General features: G+C 39.5%; 2 protein-coding genes across 7 annotated transcripts in view; both read left to right on the top strand.

Annotated features, from left to right (window-relative positions):
• The window catches only part of clip2 (CAP-GLY domain containing linker protein 2), a 47,161-nt gene extending 31,249 nt beyond the window's left edge, over positions 1–15,912 (top strand). For 2 of the 4 annotated variants that reach the window (XM_038708656.1, XM_038708659.1), the window contains 9 exons: positions 2,867–3,250; positions 3,461–4,036; positions 4,139–4,196; positions 4,977–5,060; positions 6,992–7,148; positions 11,506–11,653; positions 12,615–12,803; positions 13,459–13,522; positions 13,610–15,912. In XM_038708656.1, coding sequence (XP_038564584.1) covers positions 2,867–3,250; positions 3,461–4,036; positions 4,139–4,196; positions 4,977–5,060; positions 6,992–7,148; positions 11,506–11,653; positions 12,615–12,803; positions 13,459–13,522; positions 13,610–13,626 — 1,677 coding nt within the window. In that variant the 3' untranslated portion in view covers positions 13,627–15,912. Of the gene's footprint in view, positions 1–680; positions 732–2,866; positions 3,251–3,460; positions 4,037–4,138; positions 4,197–4,976; positions 5,061–6,991; positions 7,149–11,505; positions 11,654–12,614; positions 12,804–13,458; positions 13,523–13,609 lie in introns of all 4 variants that reach the window. The other 2 variants (XM_038708658.1, XM_038708657.1) reach the window with 2 other exon arrangements.
• A 1,055-nt stretch (positions 15,913–16,967) lies between these two features.
• Positions 16,968–23,283, top strand: part of gtf2ird1 (GTF2I repeat domain containing 1) — a 36,521-nt gene continuing 30,205 nt past the window's right edge. Inside the window, exon 1 of one of the 3 annotated variants that reach the window (XM_038708372.1) lies at positions 16,968–17,345. The gene's annotated coding sequence lies outside the window, so the exon portion shown is untranslated. The remainder of the gene's footprint in view (positions 17,346–23,283) is intronic. The other 2 variants (XM_038708371.1, XM_038708373.1) reach the window with 2 other exon arrangements.

A 23,283-nucleotide genomic window follows, 5' to 3' on the forward strand; every position in this document is an offset into this window, starting at 1 on the left:
TTCATTCCTTCATTCATGAATCACAGTAATAATGCTCCTCGCTGCTGAGCCAGAGCTTCCCCCGAGACAATCGCCTCGATAGGAAACACAATGTCAGCTGCTTCAGCTTTTCACATGTCTTCTGTTGCAGTAGGTGGTGTTAATGTGCTTTTAAATTGTGATTGATTGATTTATTTTAATCATTTATTTAAAGGTTGGCTTGGATCAGCTGCACTTTCAGATGTCAGGACATAACATCTTTCCATTGTTTTGAGGGAACGTAGTGGATTAATCTCTCCAAGCTCCGTTCTAATTTTTTAAGCAGTTATGTGATTAGTAACACATGAGAAATTGATTCATCACTGATTCTTAGCTTAATGTTTCAAGACAAATCATTGTGGTACTGCCCGTTTATCATCAGTAGTTGAGTGTAGCAAAGGACGTCCTTTACCCCACTTTGACATGCAGTGCTGCACTTCAGAGAGAAAGCCTCTTCAATAATAGACCATAGAATCACAAATCAAACCGCACAAGCTTGTGCTTTCAATTTTCAGGCATCAAAAGACAACAAAGTCAGGTCAAGTCAGTTTTATTTATATAACCCAATATCACAAATCACAATTTGCCTCAAGGGGCTCTGACAAACAAAACACTGGAAACGCTGGATTCCTATATGCAGTAAGGTCTGCTTCTGCCAACAGGGAAGATGCACTCATGATGCAGTATCCTTGAGGTTGGGTAAGAGAACCAAGGTGAAAAAAAGATTTGATCTTGTTTTGGCTTTGATCCGCTGCTGAGCTATCTCAATTCTTGACTTCAAATCGACTTCAGATGCTGTCAAGGACATTAACCTTGCATAGACTCTTTTTACTCTCTTTGCTCCTGAGTTATGCTGTAATCTGAATGCTATCCAGGCAACATGTTTGATCTGAATCAACTAGTAAGGTGAGGTCTTATAGATTGTTTTCCCAGATGGTTAAAATTAACATCATCTGTGCACTGTGCAGCAGGTCCTCTTTCTTAATCTTTGTTTTGTTTTAATTGGATACAAGTGTGTAGAGGATTTTTGCAGATATGTGTGTGTTTTGTGTGTGCGCACTGTCACCATGTGGAGGTTTGCTGTTGGCTTTATTATATTTGCTTGGCTGCTTCTAGATGATCAGAGAATGGCTGTGCTCTCCTCTCATCTTTCACTTCTTTGCACATACAGTGAGCTGCACAAATATTTGGACAGTGATACATTGATCCTTTGGCTCCTTAATTTTATTACTTTGGATAGAAATGACTTTAAAATTTAAGTGTGGACTGTCAGCTTTGATATGATGACAGCAGTATCATAAAATGAGTATAATGGTTTGTTTGGACTTTTGATGTTCTGTGAAATTCAAACCCCTAGTGGCGCCAGTACTTTGGTTGTACCACTCTAAACTAATGAGCAATTATAGCTTTTGCCAGCTAGAGAAGGGAGACTAGAATCCAACAGTAAGATTCGAAATGGGCAATTAGACGACTTAAAGCTGCTCTTATCAATATTTTTCTGTTGCCAGTGGATTAATGAATATGTGTAATGTGTACATTGTTGCTCATAGTGACAAACCCACAGAGAATTATCACCGTCGTTTTTCCCTCAGCTCAACTGAGCCTTTTAGCACCTTTAAGGTAATTGCTTTGACTTTCTGTCTAGCAAAATCAGCCCTACTTATCCTTGTTTACAGTAAAAGCAGGCAGCTGTTTCAGAGAAAAAGCTCTGACAAACCTACTGTACGCTACCTGCCCAGCCCGAAACAGCAGATCAACAAAGTAACTAGCTGGTAAACATAGGGACGCATTTGGTAGCTAAAGAGACAGATTTTTCCTTCAGGAGTTGGTGAGGACCCAAAACAGAGCTAAAAGTGGGTGAATATTGGAATTACATTAATCAGGTGTCCAGAAACACGACTGCAAATAAATGCTAATGTTGTTCTGTGGCTGCTCAATGTGTCAGTAATCAATTGTTTGCCAACACATTAGCAAGTTGATAATTTATGAGATGTTTTGTTTTCCAAAAGTGGCCAAAAAATCTATTAATGCAGCTTTAAGGTCTTTAAAAGTGCCCCAAAAGTATTTTTAAAAACGTTGATATTTTATTTCCACATGGTTCTTTCTATGATTTCTAACACAGTTTTAGATCTGTCCCATTTACCATATGTTCATGGAACTGTCACAAAAAGAAGAGCATAGATAATCTTCCTGTGGGTGTAGCCTCAGTTACATTCATGTTGCAAGAGTGAAAAATCCTCTTAGCCTGTATGTTATAACGGTCAACTCTGATGCTCTCTGCAGGGCAGTGAGTTCTCTGTTTAATAATTACCACCTTTTATCTTATTTATTTAATATGAACAAAAAGATAAAGGTACAAGTTGAGAAATTGTGGTTTTAGGGGGAGTTAAGAATCAATTTCAAACATAAGAATTTTTCCATGAATATTTCAAACACATTCTACATAAAATCTGCATAAATGCTGATGTGCTCTGGGAAATCTGGCTGCTAGAAAACAAATAGCTGTCTTTGTATAATTGTGTATCTAAGGAGTACAACAGGAAGCCAAAATGTTACACAATTTGTCACTGTCCACATACGTAATGGAATTTGCTTGTATTGTATATTCACTGGAATGCACCGTCTCCAATCTTTGCAAGGACCTTCAGGGGTTTCCCTCTGATTTCCTTTTTCCTGAAGCCTGATTTCTGCTCTTAAAGTCACCTTTTCTTTGGAATGACATCATTCTGTTGCAGGCTCTTCCACCTGTTACGGTAATAAGGTCATTCTTTCGAAAGGCTGACATCTTTCTGCACTCATCAGAAAAAAACTTTCAGTACCAGTGACGGACAGTGTTTCTTTTCAACAGCAAACCACAGTTGAAGAGCAGAGTCGTATCATGCAGTTGGAGGAGGAGCTCCACCTCAGGAGAGCTGAGGTTGAGAACCTCCAGGCTCAACTCAGAGGATCTGACCCAAGCTTGCCGCGAGTCAACAACAGCGAGGCTGCTCCCGGGTCCGAGACCCAGCCGGAGACCCTCCTCCTGCATGAGCGGCTGGTGTCGGTGAGCCGCGAGCACTACAAGGAGAGCAGCGAGCTTAAAGAGAAGTACGATACGGCATTAGCAGCAAGCCAGCGGGAGATAGAGTCGCTGAAGGCCATGGTGGAAAGTAAGAACCAGGACATCAGTGAGATGAAGCAGAAAGTTCAACAGGCCACCAAGGAAAATATGGAAATGATGGACACCTGGAAGGTATTCTGCTAGATTCTTTTTAACCCAATGCAAACTGTTCAATTAACTTTAGCAAGAGCAGTGGGGTCACTTCAGTGGAGCTCTGTAAATTACCCAGTTATGAAAGTATCTATGCTGAACTGCTAAGAGGATTTAAAGGCAGAAAGCAGTAAGTTTGAATTCATCTTTTCAAAATTTAAATACAATATTGCTTCTCACTTCCATCTGCAGGAAAAATATGACACTTTAGTGAGCGACCACCAGCGTTCCTTGGAGGAACTGAAGGCCACACTGAGTAGTGATCATTCTACGCCAGCAGGCCAAGAGCAGGACGCCCAGGAGCTGAGAGCCACTCTGGAGGGCCTTAAGATGGAGCACCAGCTGGAGATGGAGAATCTCAAGGCCAAACATAAGATTGAAGCTGCCATTCTGACCAAGGAACGTGAAGACCTCTGCGCTCGTCTTCAGGAGGCCAAAGATCAGCTGGCTGGGGGCAACCAGACATGGAGGACTGAGGTAGAGGCCAAAAGCAGCAAGCATGCCCTGGAGGAGGCTACTGAGAAACAACAGAAGGCGGAGCAGAGGCTGGCGGAGATGGAGAAGTTACAAGTGGAGCAGGACAAAAGCACAGGGGAGCTGCGAGAGAGGCTGGAGCTGTCAGAGAAGAAGATGATGGACTACCAGGCTCTGCAGAAGGCTCAGGCAGAGAGCCGAGAGGAGATCCAGAAACTGGAGGAGAAGCTGAGGGTGACTGCGAACCAGCTCCAGGCCATCCAGACAGACCGCTACACATCCCATGATGCAAATGTGAGTAGCTGAGGAGAAGTGAGAAGCACCTATTTTGATTATTGGCATGCTGTCATTGCTTTGATTTAAGTTCAACTCTCTTGACACTTAATTCTTTTTCAGGTGATAGAGGATAATGAAATTTCAGATGAGAAGATGAAGCTAAAACAGAATATCGAAGGTATCAGCATCCATTTATTTTAATGCTAAATAAAATTTCATAAGAACAAACTATTCATACATATTCTGCTCCGTGCTATTACTTCCCAAAGTAATAAGACTAAGTGATATTATTATTTTTCTTGAAGCATTGTTAAAACTCCTTTACAGTTCTGTATAGATTTTATATTACTTTATAAGTTGCTGATCATAATGTCCATTTATGCACAAATGGGCTGGAGAGAAATGCACAATTCTGTCCTCTTCAATTTTTCAACTGCAAGCCATTTAAACAGGAAATTTGCTTTCTGGCGGAGAGTTAGATGAAAACATTGATATCACTCTCATAATCTGTCCGTTAAAAATGAGGCTACAGTATTGCTAGAGATTTACTCACTCTAAATTCAGGAGGAGAACCACATTTCTCAAAAAACCTGTAGTACCCCTTGTCTTGCATGTTACAGAGCTCTCCCTGCTCCAACACAGCTGATTCAAATAATCAACTCACGGAACTGCTGAAGCTGCTTGTCAACAAGTTGATCAGAAATTATTCTCATCTCTTAAGTATAGACAGTTTATTTCCTGACCAACAGTCTTAGTATTTGGAAAAAATCAAAAACAAGCTACCGCACACTGAAATGATTTTACTATTTTAATAGATTCATAAATAATATATAACTTTAAATCTACAGAATACACCTTACAGACTGAGTTACATTTCCTGCATCAACGCATTTATTGTGGTTTCTTGAACATTGCATTCTCCAAGCAAGACACTTACCGTTGTGTTGTTTTTCTTCAGAAACAATGGAGAAGTTGATGAAAAGGGAAAAGGAGGTCTCAACTCTCACTTCCCAGGTTGAAGCCCTCAAATCCCAGATTGGAGGTAAATGTCAACGTCCAAGAGCAGTCAGCGACCTTTTCCAAGCTCTCGTGTCTTTTTTCCGATTTTCATCTCTGCAGAGAGATCTTTTCCACACATAACAACATTGCTAATAAAAACATGTACTTTTGTGTGGAAATTGTGGTGTCACATTTTCCTCACAATGCTAAAACAGGGCTAAGTTTGCTATTGGCATATTGTCATTTCCTGCCAAACCAATTAGGGTTTTGGTAGACATATTCCATGTAACAGACAAACACCTTAGAGAACATTTAGATAATGACCTTCATTAGTGTCATTCTGTCAGAGTTGTTCTCTCTGTGAGTCTGTGCGCTGTCGCTGTATGTGTCGTGACTGCAGCCTTTACTTCATTTTCATACCAGTCATGCTGAGATCACTGTGCGGTGGATAGTGTTCATCTTCACCGTTACATTCTTTGATCATTGCTGAGAAATCTGTCAACTGGCTGTCTTTTGAAAAACTTTAAGTTCCATCACATCAAAAGGACCCAAAACACACTTCATGTACTTTACATAATCAAACTGACACACTTTGAAGAATAGGTTGTAAATAATTTACAAAGAGAAAAAGAACAATATCAGGCAAAAAGTGAAGAATTGTTTCATTACTCTACAATGTGACTGTTTTTTAATAAAACTACATTTGAATGTTCTGATAATTGAGTTTTACAGACTGTAGACCTCATCTGCATGGCTAACATTCTTCAAATGTAAGTGATGGGGGACAAAAACGCTTATGTGAAGCTTCAGCAGTCTGACTAAGACAAATCAAGTGGATTCTTTTCCTATTTTTCCCTCGATAGGGATTGTTTGCTGAGCTGCAGTGGAAGAATAGTAAACACAAAGAGGGGATTTCACACTAAAAAGACTTGATTTAGCTAAGTCAGACTGCTGAAGCCTCATTATCTTCAGAGAAACTTTAGAATACTTTTTTGCACAAAACGAGGACTGTAGATTTTGTTCTTCATCGCTTGCAAAAGAAGAACATTAGGAAGGAATCTATTGATGACCATTATGAACAGGATGAACGATTACAGCTTGCAAAACCAGTGTTCATATGGGCACCTGAATATTGAGGAAATTGTGAGCCTATCCTTTAAAGTAAAGTGGTACCGAAAGGTCCATTATTAGTGTATGTGCACTGAAGGCTACCTTTTGCACGACGATTGGCTTCTAAACTAGTTATATATATATATATTATAATCCTGCTTGTACATACAAAGCTTAAACTCAGATTTAAGGCGAGTGCAGAGAAACGTTCCTCCTTCAGCAGATGAACGTGAAAACAGCCTTCTAGTGTCAATCTCTGCACATCATCCTGCACATAGAAGCTAAAACCAATTTTTGAGTGGAGGATCAATATATTTGTATATTTTAAACAGTTAATGAATGATTGACAGTATAAAATAGCTGTAATAATTTTTAATGACATACTGTTGCACACATAAATAAGTCCTTACAGTGTGTTATTTTCATGTACAGATTATTCACAGGGGAGTTAAAAACTGTTTATAAATGAATTCAAAAATAATGAAGCTATGTTGTGCTTGAGTTACTTACTAGAATTCTTCCAGAGCTCTCAGCCACGTCGTGTGGCTTTCATCAGCAGATTGAGTTTGCTCAGTTGTCACGGAAAATGAAGAATAAATAATAAATATAGTTATAACATGACAAACATCAATGTAACACATAGGCCTATAACAAATAAACGCTTCCTATTTCATATTCGTATATGGTTACAGCTGTTTACATAAATGCTTAAAAATGTTACTTTTTACTACTTCATAGTGTGTTATTAACAATTTATTTGGTGTCCTTATATATGATAACATGATACATACTAAATAAGGTTAAAATAATTAATTATTATTAAATTCACAGCAAAAAATTTGCTTCCTCCTTCTCTCGCACCAGCACTGGAGGGAAAAGTTCGCTCAGGGGAAAAGAAAGTCGAAGCCCTGGCCAAGGAGAAGATGTGTGTGGAGGCAGAGCTTGAGTCCATGACAAAGAAGTCCCACGATGCCTCTGGGCAGCTGGTCAACATCAGCCAGGAGCTGCTGAGGAAAGAGAGGTAGGGACACAAGGCTGTGCTGATTTTACCATCTGCCTGAACGCTTACCGGGAAACGGGAGTGAAAAATTATATCTCGGCACATGCAGACGTGATGCACAAAAATACATCATATTATCAATTTGATAATGGACAGATACTGGGAACCCACAGTCAATGAGATATTGACTTTGTCTTACGCATTGCCAACTTCAACAGTATAATTTGAATCATACTATTTAATTTTGTAATATTTCATCTGGATAAAACCTTTATTAGTTATTAGCTACGCCAGGAGCCACATTACTATCAGCAGCATCTACAGCAAGAGGTTTTATTTTCCACTGCTGCCTGTGGTGCAGTAAATAACAATACACAGTGGTGCAGTTAGGACACTTTTTGTTGTGAGAGTTCTGTTAATTATAAAAGTACCAGCGTTTGTTGCATTTAAACTTGTGAACAAGTTTATAATATAATAAACTTTTTTGTGATGGGCACTCTATGAATTAAGAACAAAGTGCCTCACAGAGACAAAGTTTAAATAGAATTTCAGTTTCCAGCACAGGTGGTAATGAAAATTCAGGGAGTTGAAGTCCTGACTCACTTAACTTTCATTTTAAACGTTGTTGTCCCACAAGGGAAATATGTTCTGTACATATACTTTGCAGTAAAAAAATATAGTAAAACATATTGTAAAAGAGTAATAAAAAACGTTTTACTTTATAAACATATCCTGAGAATCAGCATCACAGAGAACCTGACATGATCACATCTCCACGCTGGTGATGAAAGGTCAAAAACTATTGTATTTCTTGAGAAAACTAAAGAAGGCTAAATTCCTGTGCCAAGTTCTTGTCAGCAGAGGAGCAATAGAAAGCATCCTGACTGGAAACATCTCTAACTGACATGGGATGTGCACGTACCACGACCAGAGGGCTCTGCAGCGGGTGATTAAAACTGCTTTAAGATCATTGGTACCCATCCACCGAGCATCAGTGATATCGGTGAGGTGAGGTGCCTACGCAGAGCCCAAAGGATACTAAAGGACAGTACCCACCCAGCCACAGCCTGTTTACCCTGCTGCCTTCTGAAAAGATATACACCGAATATAGTTTATTTCAGTTTACCATTTTTAAAATACTTTTTTTATATTATTGTAAATTGTCTGCTACATAGCAGAAGAACAAACTCAATTTCACCTGTTGTAATGTGACAAATAAATCTACCATGTACCTATATTTCCCGAAAGGTGACCTCAGCAGATTTAGGCCTCTAGTTTCACAGCAGTAAATTGGCGCTAACTCATTATGAATGCACTTACACTGTTTATGTGAGATAACTTTTTAGTAGCACCTGTAGAGGGCGCCTCCCTATATATACTGAATAAAATTATAAATGCAACACTTTTGTTTTTGTCCCCATTCATCATGAGCTAAACTCAAAGATCTAAGATTTTCTCTATGTGCACAAAAGGCCTTTTTCTCTCAAATATTGTTCACAAAACTGTCAAAATCTGTGTTAGTGAGCACTTCTCCTTTGCCAAGATAATCCATGCACCTCACAGGTGTGGCATATCAAGATGCTGATCAGACAGCATGGGTATTGGACAGGTGTGCCTTAGGCTGGCCACAATAAAAGGCCACTCGAAAATGTGCAGTTTCACTGTATTGTTGGGGTTCGGGGGGATCCGGAAACCAGTCAGTATCTGGTGTGACCACTATTTGCCTCATGCAGTGCAACACATCGCATAGAGTTCATCAGGTTGTTGATTGTGGCCTGTAGAACGTTGGTCAACTCCTCTTCAATGGCTGTGCGAAATTGCAGTCAGGCTGAGACCCCGATGAGGACGACGAGCATGCAGATGAGCTTCCCTGAGACGGTTCCTGACAGTTTGTGCAGAAATTCTTTGGTTATGCAAACCGATTGAGGTGAAGATGCTGGATGTGGAGGTCCTGGGCTGGTGTGGTTAAACGTGGTCTGCGGTTGTGAGGCTGGTTGGATGCACTACCAAATTCACTGAAACGCCTTTAGAGACGGCTTATGGTAGAGAAATGAACTTTCAAGAAACAGGCAACGGCTCTGGTGGACATTCCTGCGCTCAGCATGCCAATTGCCCGCTCCCTCAAAACTTGCGATATCTGTGGCATTGTGCTGTGTGATGGAACTGCACATTTTCGAGTGGCCTTTTATTGCGGCCAGCCTAAGGTACACCTTTGCAAGACAGCGTGGCTATTACTACTATCTTTGCAAATACTGCCACTGGTCTTTGCTGAACCACACTGACATGAAGCTAGAGGCCCAAATCTTTGCGTCTATTCCTCTTGAGTTTAGGGAGCAGGCAGCAGAGGGAAACGTCAAATCCCTGCCAGACGACCACTTCTCCCAGATTGCATAGTATTGACAAAATCTCTCAAGTCCAGTTTTGTTGCTTCAGCTCAAGCTCCCAAATCTGGCTGCATTCAGTAAAATTCTAACTGAAAAACTAACTGAAAAGAGACAGTTGTCACAATATCACTGCCGACGTGCAAGGCTTTATTAAACAGGGTCCTGCCCTGTCCACACACATTTAAATTCAGACAATGCATTTTTCTGAAGTGCTGGAGGAACTCTACAGATTGGTCTAATTGTATTACGTTATTGGCAATGTTACATTATGCAGTTCTTACATTATTGATGGTTATGATGTTAGTAACTGCTACAAGGCACTAAAAATAAGTGCCTCTGGCGATAGCAGAATATCTGTCTGTGCATCATCTCGGCAGCAATTATGTTGTATGCAATAAATGTATATACCACCCGTTGAAAAAATCATTGGGTGTCCCCTTGAGTCAGTGTTATTGGATGGTAGTATCATTACCTTAATGTTCTTGCTGCTATTTCACTGACTTTCTGTTTAGGAAAACAAATACATTACAATAAATTGCTTCAAGAACACTGAACATTGTTACACTCTTTTATCTTTAGAATTTGACAAGATGATTCAAGAAAGGCAATCAAGAGAAAGTCACGTGGTGGAAGAAATTATGATTTTAAGAAGCAAACAATAATGCAGACCAATATAACTCTCTGTGTCACTTAAAAACACTAAAAGACTCCGACAGACAAAAATCAGCCACATTAAGTCATGAGCACACAGGTTCTTGGTAATTTCATGGTCAGATAGGCAGCTGTGAAGCAGCATTGACATATTATCACCTTATAAACTTGACATGGCGAATACTTACTTATTTACACGGCCTTTAAGTTACACATAGTCATTTCATGCATTGTTGAAAAATATTGATTAGCGCAGCTTGAAAAGATGCTCATACAACTTCAGCACAAAGGCAAGGCACATTTATTTGTATAGCACATTTCAACAATTCAAAGTGCTTTACATTAAATGTAAAAGCAACATAGGGAAATATAAAAAAAATACATTGAAATACAATTTTTAAAAGAGTTAAATAGAAAATATAAACAGGATAAAAGAGGACAGTAAAAGACAGTGCAGTGTAAGATATTAATCTACAGCCTTAAATTTGATTTCTTTAAAGGCAGTGGTAAAAAGAAAAGTCTGAAGTTTCTGAGATTCTGAGTTTCTGAATGCTGTGTTTAGTTTTGATTCTGGGGACAGAAAGCAGACCTGCCCCAGACGACCTGAGAGGTCTGGATGGTTCATAATCAAGCAGAAGATCATCAGAAATATACTGTACTTTGGCCCTAAACCATTCAGTTCTTTATAAACCAACAGCAGTATTTTGAAATCAATTCTTTGTCAGGACTCAGTCTTAGTGAGGACTCAGGAGTCAGCTGCAGCTGTCAGATCAATTTTTTAGAAAGACAAGAAACATCTGGCTTGAAGGGTTTCTTATAAAAAACAGCTGTCATGTGTGAGGTGCAAAAATGAATATACAGCACTACACTTTAAATAAGGGCAGATGGTAAAGAAGATACCATTTTCACTGGTCACTGAAAAAAGTTGCCCACTGTGTATGTGATTTTATAATGGTATTACTGAGACTAGTATGCTGGCTAACAGCCAAATACTAGTTTATGCCAATTAAAGACAGTTTGACATGTACAGAGATGAGGCTGCCTTCACAATCCCACTGGGCAGAATGGCTAAGATATTATTCACAAAATGGGCTGGTAAGCTTTTAAATGATAATGACCTTTTGTGCAAGGTCTAAGCAGATGTACGACTCATATAATCCTTGACAGAAATATTGCACTGATTCTCTATCATTATTGCACTCAGGAGCAATTTCATAGCAAGTCAGGGCAGTACTGTTGGCCAAAAAAACCACCTAGTGGGTGTTGGTTCTGTTTTGTCAGTATTACCAAACACTCAAGGTTTCTTTGTTTGTTATTCCCATATTTTGTCTATGTTTTTCCAGGAGTCTGAATGAACTGAGGGTGTTACTCCTGGGAGCACATCGCCATTCACGGGACATGGAGAAGGACCTGCACAAGGCCGAGTGGAAAGTCAAGGAGCAGAAACTTCAGGATGACATCAAGACCCTGCGTGAAAAATTGCTTCTATTGGTGAGAAGGAAGGACTTTATGATTTTAGCTAATGCTGTCAGTCATTATCAGTTTTTGAGACATTTATTTCCGTTCTTTCCCATTCTAGAAATGTCGCTTATCGCTAACTCCCCAACAAGTATGATGTAACTTGCACAAATGAGTTAAGGCCTATCAAGGGGAGATTGTTGTCAAAGAGCCTTATATGAGTTGGGGAACAAGTCTTACTGGACAGTTAGCTTTGGCCATCACTTCTCTACTGACTCTCGGGCGACTCAATTCAGTAGGACTAATAATCACATTCTAAGCTAAGCTAATCACCGCCTGTCTCCAGCTTCACAAAGAGTAATATCGATCTAACTCTCTGCAAGAAAGGTCCAACTATTCCTTTAACCTTCTCTACGTAAAGGAGTCCCTTTTAAGCGTAATATAAGCTCCAAAAAAGCAGGCTCCTACATATCGCATAATGCAACTGAATAGCATCTTTTTTTGTTAGATATACCCTGCCTGATGAGCACCCATGTCTTTCTACTCACCTATAATTTGAACATACGTAGTCTCATGACATCACCAGGCTGATGACATCACCAGGGTTATTTTTTGCATATTGACAAAGCTCTGCCAGAGCCACAGAAGACTTCTTACAACTGGATGAGTGATACTAACCATGATGACAAAACTAACATAGATGTGTAAAATTGGTGAAGTTTTCCTATAAAAACTTACTGCCAAAGAAATTATATAATATCAAAATGTTCCTTTAAACTGTATCTATGTACTGTGCTAGTGATATTGAATAGATATAGTGATATTTACCGTATATTCTGTTCCAACTGAGATGCTCCTTGAGAGGGACATGAAAATGTACTCTTAATATGTGAATAGTATATAATAATATTTTTAATCACATACACTACAGCATGATATGCATGAATTAACAGGAGGCATTGGCTATTATCTTCCTTCCTTGTGTGGGTTTTAGGGTCAGGAACGGTCTTCACCTGATCACAGGCGGTACTCCATGCTGGACCCCTCGGCCGTGGACTCTGAGGTGAGCCGCCTCCGTCAGCGGCTGCTGAGCACTGAGGACGCCCTGAGGAACGCCTTGGAACACAACCAGCAAGTCGACCAGCTGGTCCAGGCCATGCGCAGGCATCCAGATAAAAGCCCGGTAAATTTACAAAGAAACCTCACTTTCATATTTAACTAGGAAAAGAATGAAAATAATTTTTTTGCCAGTACCCACATGAGACCAGATGAAAGGATGCTTGTAGATATGGAAAAACTAAGACATAGGGCTTTTAATGTCAGCTTTAAAGGATTAAAACATTAGAAAAGAGGTCTGCAGCATAGAGATTAAATATTTTAATGTGTGCTGTATATCAGAGACAAATCGTTTTTGAGACATTTTGGGAAATACACTTATTTGCTTTCTTGCAAAGGGTAAAATGCACATTTTACTCTCTGCAGAATTTATACCACTCTCTTGTCTGTGCAGCAAATATGATGCTACTGCTAGTTAGCTTAGCTTAGCACAAAGACTGAAACAGGGGGAAACGGCTAATGTAGCTTTGTCCAAAGGAAAAAATATCAGAATCATAATCAGAAGGAGCTTTATTGCCAAGTAGAGTTAGTAATATCCTCTTACCAGCACCTCTAAAGCTTAAGCTATTTTCCTGTACACACATGAGAGTAGTATCAATCTTCTCATGTAACTCAAGAAAGAAAGTGTATTCCAAAAATGTCATAGTAGTCCGTTAATTTCACTTACAGTACAGCTAAATCATGTCCAGAATGGGACTACATTGACAGTTTGTCTTTTTCAGGTGCATGGTGCAAATTCAGCCAATGGAATTCATCATCAGGAGTCAGACAGTCCTCGAGATGTTGGTATTCTTATATTGTATTTCAAATCATTATGGATGTGGTGGTATCTTCACCTTTCAGTGCTAAGACTTCTTGTGTTTGGCTTTTCAGGAACAACACTGATATGAGCAGAAGAGATGAGACTGAACTGGGTACATCTTAAAGAAAAGCTCCTCCGACGTTTCTCCTGATCCTGCGATGGACGTCCGAAGAACATTTCAGTTTACAGTTAATACCAAAACAGCAAATCTCTATCTCGAGTGAATTTATGTGTTGTTGCAGAAAGCACCTATTAGCCAATCATGAAGAAGTACTATAAAATATAAACAGGAAACGGGACATGGACATGAGATATTATCGGTACAACTCCTGAGTACATTACAGTATGGCAACTTTTGATGCTTTACAGTAGTTAGAAATTTTGAATCTACAAGTTGCCTGGAACTCTGTGACAATTCAGAATTTCGATCCGGAAGACAAAACGGCTGATGGACAACGATGAGAAGAAAGAAGTACTGGGTGTCGGTCACTTTGTTTGTTTTATTTATTACTTTTACTTCCTCAGCTTTGTAATAATCCTCTTGGGTGAGCCGTCTTGGCCAGTGATAGTCAGAGCATCTCTGCAAGGATGACACCGATTATGTTTTAGTGGGTTTGGCTCATTTGTCACCATACTTAATACCTGATGAGAGAATTGGTAGCAAAGTCATTACAGTTACCTCTGTACAGTGTGCCTCCGGCTTTAGTGTACAATAAGATATGTAATTGTACGTGACCGTTATTGGGACTCCACCCTTCTTGGCTGTGATTAGGTTTAATCCATTTGTGTTATAATGGATTCCAATGGTGGCTGTTTTTTTTGTTGTAAAAAGGTTTAGAGTCCACAAAAACTCCCACAACATAATCCACTTCTTCGATTTTCATCAATGTGCTGAGTCGCAATTTTTATTCACCAAGATACACCAAAAAAAACACACTTTTGAGACTGTAAAAGACAGATCTGAAGTGGTCCGATTAGTTTTTTGTGTTTATTGACTGAAAATTGACGTCTTTAACATTTATGAAGTCAGTTTCAAAAAGTGTGCAAGACCCTGTGCTGTCTGGTTAACATCAAGAGCAAGTTACAGTACTCTATAAGTATCCTGAATACATTTTATACTCTCTGAAATCCATATCAGGAATAAATTAGAACCTTTAAGTAAGCAATCAAGCACAACAACACAAAGCAGAGTGTTCTAAGCAGCACGGCCTAGACCTGCTCTAAATTAAAAGTGCCCTGAGATAACTCCTGTTATGATTTGGTGCTATATAAATAAAATTAAATTGGACCTCCCTGCCATCCTTTGAGTGCATTACCACACGTGTTAAACTGTTGAACTAGGTTTGAGGTGTTTGAACACAGCAAATCGCACAAACAATTATTTCTGTGCCAGTGACATAACATGAATCGCCCATGATGCCATTATGTGTTCTAAATTATCCACGAGGAGAGAGTTTTATTTGTTACAGGCCTGACAGGGATGAATTCAACCAACCAATTCTCTCTTCAGTTATTGGGTAAGGAGAGTTTCCTATAAAGTAGTCCTTTTTAGCCATCGCACATCAGGGGGCTCCCTGGCTTAATGAGTTAATGAACCTGGGAGGTTCTGCTGAATTCAGCTCTAAGTTATGTTACTGTATGTTTATAGACTGAATATAGTGAATTATTCCAGACTTTTGCGTTCTCTTAAACTCAGTCTGACCCTGTACCAATACACCTCTTACCCTATCAGTAATGATCAGCTATTTCATTTAATCAGTAATGATCAGCTATTTCATTTACAGTGGACTATGTATCAGTACAGACTCTATCCATGCACTAGTATTAATTAATTATATATGGTACATGATCGCAGCCCTATTTGATGCTCATTTGAGCCCATTTTGATGCTGTATCAAAATGTCCCTGGATTACTTTGCTGACCTTTTGTTAAGTAGGGGCTACTGAAGGGTAGTCACAGCAGCTAAAACCCAAACAACGGATGTAAGATGTTACACTCAATCTTCCCCAGGTTGACAACATCTGGATTTCATTTGCAAAAATGTGATCAATTTGAATAGAAATTATACTTTAAGTCTTCCAAGTATTGTTTTATCCATCTGTCAACTAAACAAGGAGATCCTGTTTGTAGTTGGTCATAGGTTGATATTGCTTTGCAGGAGACATTACACAGAGGTGAGTGGTATGGAAAGCTTGGAAGATTGTCTCCTAAGCAAAAAACATGCAGGGCAGGCGCTGGTCAGCTAAGATAAAATCAAAATTTTCCATTGGATATTGTATATGGCCTTTTCAGCTGGAGGGTTCATACCCTTTGGATTATTGCTGCAATGGTTTCAGAGATTGAGTCATTAAATATTAACAATGTGGGCAAGGGCTGGTTGTGTTTTATTTCACACTATTTCATACTTGCGCCACGTTGGTATGTTTGTTTTTGAGGGCAAAGCACAGAAGGTAGGTATGTTTGTACAGAGCTGATTCAAAGTGGTTTCAGAATGTCATGCCACTAAGAGATTGGTGGTTTGGGGGATTCTGCCAGCAATCATAACCATTTATCCATTCCTCTGCCAAACTCACACACATAAGATAACAAAAACCCTGTTGTAAATCATATGCTGATCTTAGGCAAATATTTGATATGTCAAACAGAAGGGGGGGGCAATCATTTCTTAATGTGGAAAAAGGGTCAAGCTCCTTCACGGTGAAGATGAATCATCTACTGCATGTTTATTTACAATCTTTGGATTTCAGACCTCCGCATATATCACTTTTACTTGTTGGCCTTGGCAAATGTCAGGTCTTATCCACATGTCCAAGTTTTTTTTTGCCAGAGGGCAGGTTGGTTATGCTCTCTGACATTTGAATAAATACGTGATTACTGATTTGCAGAAGCAAGCAAAAAGTACAGCGTGTGTGAAGCATACGAACAAATCAAATCTTTGCTCTTGGTAAAACACAATTTAACTTAGTATTTCATACTGGTTTGGGAGTTGGTTGCATTGGTGCAAAAGTAACTTAAACTAATCATATTACAGTGTAATAGTGGAGTATCTACATGATTTGTAATTGGGTTTACGAAAAATAGTTTCTCTTTAAATTTATTATAAGATACCCCTGTCCCTTTCCCTTAGGATATGACCTTTACCCTATATGAAACAAACATGCTATTTTAGGCAATCACAAGAGCTATGACATAACTGTCCTGGCCAGAAGATACAAGTAGCTGCTATATATCCACTTTGGACAAATCCTAAAACTAATTTCTTTTTTGTACTACTATCACATCCAACCACCTTCATGCAGCCTATGCGGGATTTCTTAAAGCAAAACTGACAGTGTGAAGTTGCAGCCATGTGACAGACAGTGATTTCAACAGTCTAATATAATAAATAATCACACTAGGACTATTTCCTTTCCATATAAATGTTGCTCCCTGAGGGTTTTTCCAGAGGTTCCTCCGTTAATCCTGTATGTAAATTGCAGCCAATAGATGCTGTTGTTGAGTTGGGCTGGGATTAGCAGGAGGCGAATGAGTTTCAATTTTACTGGATTACAGAACAAAGAAAGGAGAAAGGGACACCCTGCTCTGTTAAGGGAAAACAGAAATAAACTTGGAATAAATACACAAATAATAGACTATAAAACGTGCGATCGAAGTCAACATTGTGATGTTCGGGATTACGATGTTTTAGCAGACGGCACAGCTACATTGTGGATGGGAATTGTGAGCGTTTCTGATGGATTAAAACGGGGGAATAAACCTATTCCGGGATTGACAGCAGCAACAAGGCTATTTAATCGCTAATTAAGGTGAGATTTCGCTGTCTCTTTTTATATTTATGAACAGTTATATAGTGTGTTTTCATGGAACGTGTTGCTTTTTGTGCCTGTACATTTAGGAATTACAGATTATAACCTAATTTCTGCACTGGGGGAGGAGATGAAAGGAAAGTGCTAGCACTAGCTAGCAAGAGGGCTAACGCAGCGGAGCTAACGAGTTAAAGCTAGCTAGCTCAACGTTATTATGATACCGTTAGCTAATTAGCCAGCGTTGATTAGGGAGACAGATGCTAAGTAGCGTAGAAAGGTTGTTGTTAGTGAGCAGTTAAATCACGCTAGAGGGACGCCTCCCTGTAACCTTGCGAGTGGAGTGCTAGCCTATATTTATGATTGGGATACAGCGTCTGTCTGCTTGCTAAATTATCCCCCCCTCCCCGTATATTGCTATCACTGATAAGGTTACCGAGCTGGTTACAACAAAGCCAGCTAGCTCAAGCAGCAAGTGCAAAACGAGAGATAGAAACACAGCGTTTATAACTTCAGCAAACAATTTGATTATATAAAGCTTTAACTAAGAAAGAAGCTGCCTGGCGGAGTTAATTCCAACCGTGTTGCTCTGTATTATTAAAATGCAGGAAACTTAAACAATAGATCACTAACGTTGATTGATAGTCTTGTACTAAAAAGCAGCACGGTTGGAAGAGTGTGACGAACTAAAAACACTAACCACATAAGCGTGAAAGCAAACACGAACTTAGATAACGTAAAACTCAACGTGTTTGGACTTTGGCGTGTCTTTTTCTGAAGCTAGACAACGTTAGACGAGTGCTGCTTTCTTTTCTTTCTGCTCTCAGCTGTCTGGTTGTAGTTGGCAACAAGAAGCGTCAAAGTTTTGTTTTACAAAAAAAAAAAAAAACTGACTGGAATAAAACTTTTGTCAGCTGTAAGTTAACTGGCTGACGTTAATTGAATTGACATGAGAGAAAGAAGACAGATGTGTACACACGGACTCTCGCTCATTTCCTTTGGAAGAACAGACCTTGACTTTATTTATTGCACCCGGTCTCATATCCTGTGGTTGCAAGCTTTTTTCTCCTGGGTCCAGCTTTTCAAAGTAATTCCCCTCCACTTTTATGTGTTGTGAAGTTAATAGTAAAGTTTTCCTGCCAGCACAAGAAGCTCTTACCACAACTACTAGTCCTGCATGTGCCATAAAATATCTTGTATTAATACACTGTCACTCCATTTCCATTCAAAATATGCCAGTTTAAAATTACCCTGTTAGAAATTGTTGAATATTCACAGCAGGTAAAATAAATAATTTGACCATTATCAGTTGTCCATATATAAAAATGTCAAATGATCAGGTATTACAAATATACAACTAAAATAACTCAACTTTATTAAGTTCATTAACTGTTTATTAACATATTTGTTACCTGCTATTCTAAATGTGTGTTACTCAGATTAATTAATAAACAAATCCTGTGATAAACCCACTGAATTGTTGGTATATTACCTTACATTTACTCATTTGGCAGCCGCCTTTTTTCAAAGCGACTTACATTTGATTAACAACATACAAGCATTAATAAAGCATTAATACAGTAAAAGATCTTCAAGTGACAATAGGTACTAGTAAGAGCAGCAATAAGTACTAGCTCTTTTTAAAAGCATTGTCACAAGAGAGAAAAGCAAATGTTTAAAAGTGGTCCTCCGTATGTGTCTGACTACTTGTTACTGTATGGCTATTTTCAATTAGACATTAATAACAGAGTAGTTTATTATTTTGGGCCTAAAAGAAAACACATGGTTTTGCATGATTTATCCTATTAACCGTAAATGTCATATACAATATTGCCAACCGATGTGTTGTTTTAATTTTGTCAAATGTGTTGGAGGATTATACATGTCATACCTAATATGTTAAGCTGATCTCCCTGGTCCTTTGTTTACCACTGAATCCTGCCTGGCAGTGCAGCAGTTAAAAATCCTACCATCAGTGATGACATTCCCAAAAGGCCACGGCCTCAGGCACAGGGTGTCTATAAAGGGATTATGCTGTTGTTTGCTGTAATGACAAGTTAGATAGTAGCTGTCAAACCACACCCTTCCTTTACTCTGCTTAAGTTGCTGTGGGTTTGTCAAAATTGCAGTCAAATTCTTTTCTTCCTTCACGACCATTAACCATTGGCCATTATTCAATCACTAACATGACAGATGTAGAGTGAAGACTGACGCACACAATGATTTAGAAGATATTCATCCAGTCCCTTATTTAAGCACTCTAGCTATTGCACCTGTTAGAGCAAGAGAATTTTTATTTTTGAGTGCGCTACAGAACTCGCACATGGTTTTCAATTTTTTCAATTCAAAATGTAGTTTCTTGGGGTCTTACTGCCACCGGTAGATCAGTGGAATAGTGTGAAACCACTGGCAGGAATGTGTATGCGTGACCCACACACTCCGTGTCACATGCACAAAACAAAACAGGGATCCACTCATATAAAAATAGTGCTCCAGAGCAGCACTAAGACTTGTTAAAAAACTTATCCCAGCATATCCACTACCCCACGACCTCACCTAGCAAGTTCGACCTGTGCAGAGATCTAATTAGCCGAAATAAGTGAAAACACCTGTGTAGGTGTGCAGGTTGTTTAACCTACATGTATAAACATTTATTCAAACTTAATAGGGGATAACATAAAGGTGATTATTAAGTGTGAGTGTGTGGGTTGGGCTTGTTTCAGCCAGTACGGTGTTAACACTAATAGGGTTTTTCCATTATGGGGAAATAGTTGTGCGAAGCAATGCCGTGACGAGCCACAAGCACACGGATCAACAGTTCTTTGTTGCCTACCTTGCTCATCTTGATCACACTTGGGGAGGCTCCGAGCTGCCGACTTATTTCTCAAAGCAGTGTTGGTACTTGTCTGCACCTTGTCACTAGATCAGGTGATACCGGACTCCACTTTCTTTTTTAACGCCTCCAAACAACCAAAGACATTGAAAACCAAACAGCTGAGGCTGATTTTTTCGACTCTTTAAAGGTGCAATGTGTATTGTGCAAGAATTGCGTGATTTACTAATTGCAGCAATGACACAGTTCAAGATTGCGTACTGTTAGAGACACGTAATAATCTTTGCAATGTCCTCAAAAATGTATAGCCTTTCCAAACTTCCAATCATGCCCCATCTCATGACTCTCTGCAACGCAGTATGTAGACTTCTTCACATTCTGTTGATAAAGCTTAGTTAATTTTTTTGATGTTTAAAACAAAAAATCTATCTCTGTCGCTTCTACATGATGCCAATCCAATGACTGCGATGATTCAGAATACTTTATTCATCCCCAAGGGGAAATTCAGAACTTGAACCAATTTCTTGGCTGTGACGACGTGGCTCTGTTGAGGGGGGGATTGCAGCCATACTAGCAAGTAAGACCACGGCAGCACAGCTCAGCTACCCCCTGCTGTAAGGCAGCAGTGGAAACGCATGGCTTGGCTAAAGTGGATCAACCCAGGCCCACGGAAAAACACTATAAAGAACAGCACTGACCTCAAGCCACAAATACAATGCCATCAGAAGATGTGTTGATAAATTAACAAGGAGGAGTAGCAACGCGGTGCACTCACCCACTCTGGTACACGGGTGAAGCCCCTGTAGCCATATTGGACCACATGACCATCAACAAAAGCAAAAGAGTATACTGCGTAAAATGTGTATGAAAAACACGATATTAAATTCCCCTCAGTCATCAGGAAACTTTAAGAAACATCTTGTCTGCAGCTGAAGCAAGACAGAAATGTTTAGCCATCTAAAACACAGACTGCCATACATACCATACCTAATTTGACTTAGGATATAGTATTAATATGTCAAGTTTAAATTCTTTACAAAAATACTGCTTTAAGTGAAAACCATAGTTAATTGCTGGTGTAAATAGACCCTCTTTGATTGCAGTGGTCATGTTTTTCCCCACCCAGTCCCTAGCTGCTTTTGTTTTAAACAAATCTGACACAGAGCTGTGGCCAAGGTACCCCTCTGTCAGTAAACATCTTCATTACATCGCAGACCTTTTTGAGTCCTCTTAAACAGGTTTAATGCAGTTTCTGAGAAAATTTAAATTCACGTAGGTTAGCTCCAAATAGCACTCGGCAGTTTGCCCAGGATTTGAAGATGCAGGGAAAACCTTGCAAAATGCATACATCACAATAAGGCATCAATAGAAATGTAAAGACGTGCAAGCTGTTTGTAGTCCTTTGGTTTCTGGTAATCATCTTTTTAGCAAACAACTCTTCAAACAACCAAAACCCAATATGTTAAACAAGTAACAAAGCCTGTGGTAAAGCTTGCTGGCTGATTTGCCTCCAAGAATTTTTTTTATTTTTGCTTCATGATAGACTTATAGCGAGGTGGCTTTTATTTATTAATGTCGTTCCACACTGAACTGTTCAACATTCACTGAGAACCATAACAGGACCGTGACATTATACTTGAGCTTCCTCTGCAAAGCAATTGACATGGCATTATCCTGAGCCCGTGCTTATCCCCACCTTTCTCCTCCTCGCTACTTCCTTTGCCTTTTAAATATGTGAGGGAAAGAGGCCATCTATTTCGAGACCGCAATAATTTAGGAGGGGGCTAATGTTTGCTGTGGCCTCGGGGGAGGCAGATTTAGATGGCCAATGGACTTGGCACGTTCAGTCTGGTGCAGCTGAACCCCACCACGCCCACCCTCCTCTTTTTCTCTCTGCCTCTATCTCTCTCTACCGCTCTGTCCTCTCTCTATTGAGTCAGTGGTTTGGGCTTGCCAGAGGCCAGTATAATGGTTCCCAGTGTCTGGAGAGATTAAAGGCCAGAGCTGCATTGTTCAAATGCCCCGAGATTAGTTTCCAAGGAGACGGGTTTCAGTTGCCATGAGAACATAGTGCCTGGCTTTAGTCGAGCGGTTTTACCTCAACAGATCTGTTTGTCACTTTTATTTACATTGGCCATCTTGTTATTTGGGCTTTAGGTGATTTATGTTAAAGGTTCAGTGTGCAAGTTTCAGTGGGATTTATTGGTCAGGGCTGTATTTTAAAAATAATCTAAACCGAAAATTCAGAGACCTCTAAAACGTGTAATTTTACCATTTCGGCTTTAATCCTGAAAATATACTACCGAGTGTAGTCACGTGACTCCGCCCTGTTCAGTCCTGCTCAGCTTCCAGACCAGGGAGATGTTTGATAGCGCTAACAGCCTTCACTTTTCAGCAGGAAAAAAAGACAGACACACTGTAACCCACACTGCCAGATGGACAACATACTCACTTTCTTCTGCTAACGCTCTCAAATTCGCTCACCCACACACTGCACTGCCCTTAAAAGACCTAACCTTATGCTCTTATAACAGCTCCTGTCCTGTAGATGTCCTTTGATGTATGGGGAGAGGGAGTTAGCCAAGCGTTTAGTGTTGCCGCACTCGCACAGTGTGCGAGTAAAAAGCATTAGTTGCACATTGATAATAATGATCATTTTAATAGCAGCACTCATTAATTCAGCAGCGGCAATCCACCTAAAATCGAGGGGGAATACGTCTCTGTTATGTGTACGTCAACATAACTTTAACAATTAACATTTAGTTAATTGATTTTTGACATCTGTGAATCGAAAAATATACCCCACCTTTAATAGTTGAGCGTATTTACTGTACAAACCTTGTCAGAGAACTATGAGGACAAAACCAAGACCAAACCAAAATAATCGTTCATTAATAGTAATCGAAATATAAAAAGTTTCAATTCATCGTGATTTTGATTTTAGGCCAAATCATGCAGCCCTATCTAGTGGTGAGGGTTTCAAATTGCAACCAGCGACTCACGGTGCATTCGCGTGCTCCTCGGATGGTCCCATTTCCCGAGTTGTGAAGTCTTTCTTCCTACTTCAGTGTGTGTTCGTGCTCTTAAGCTGGAATGTGGAATCAGCAC

Source organism: Micropterus salmoides, unplaced genomic scaffold (assembly GCF_014851395.1).
Source record: "Micropterus salmoides isolate LMB-PRFRI ecotype aquatic unplaced genomic scaffold, ASM1485139v1 Ms_hic_scaffold_9, whole genome shotgun sequence".
Lineage (NCBI taxonomy): Eukaryota > Metazoa > Chordata > Actinopteri > Centrarchiformes > Centrarchidae > Micropterus > Micropterus salmoides.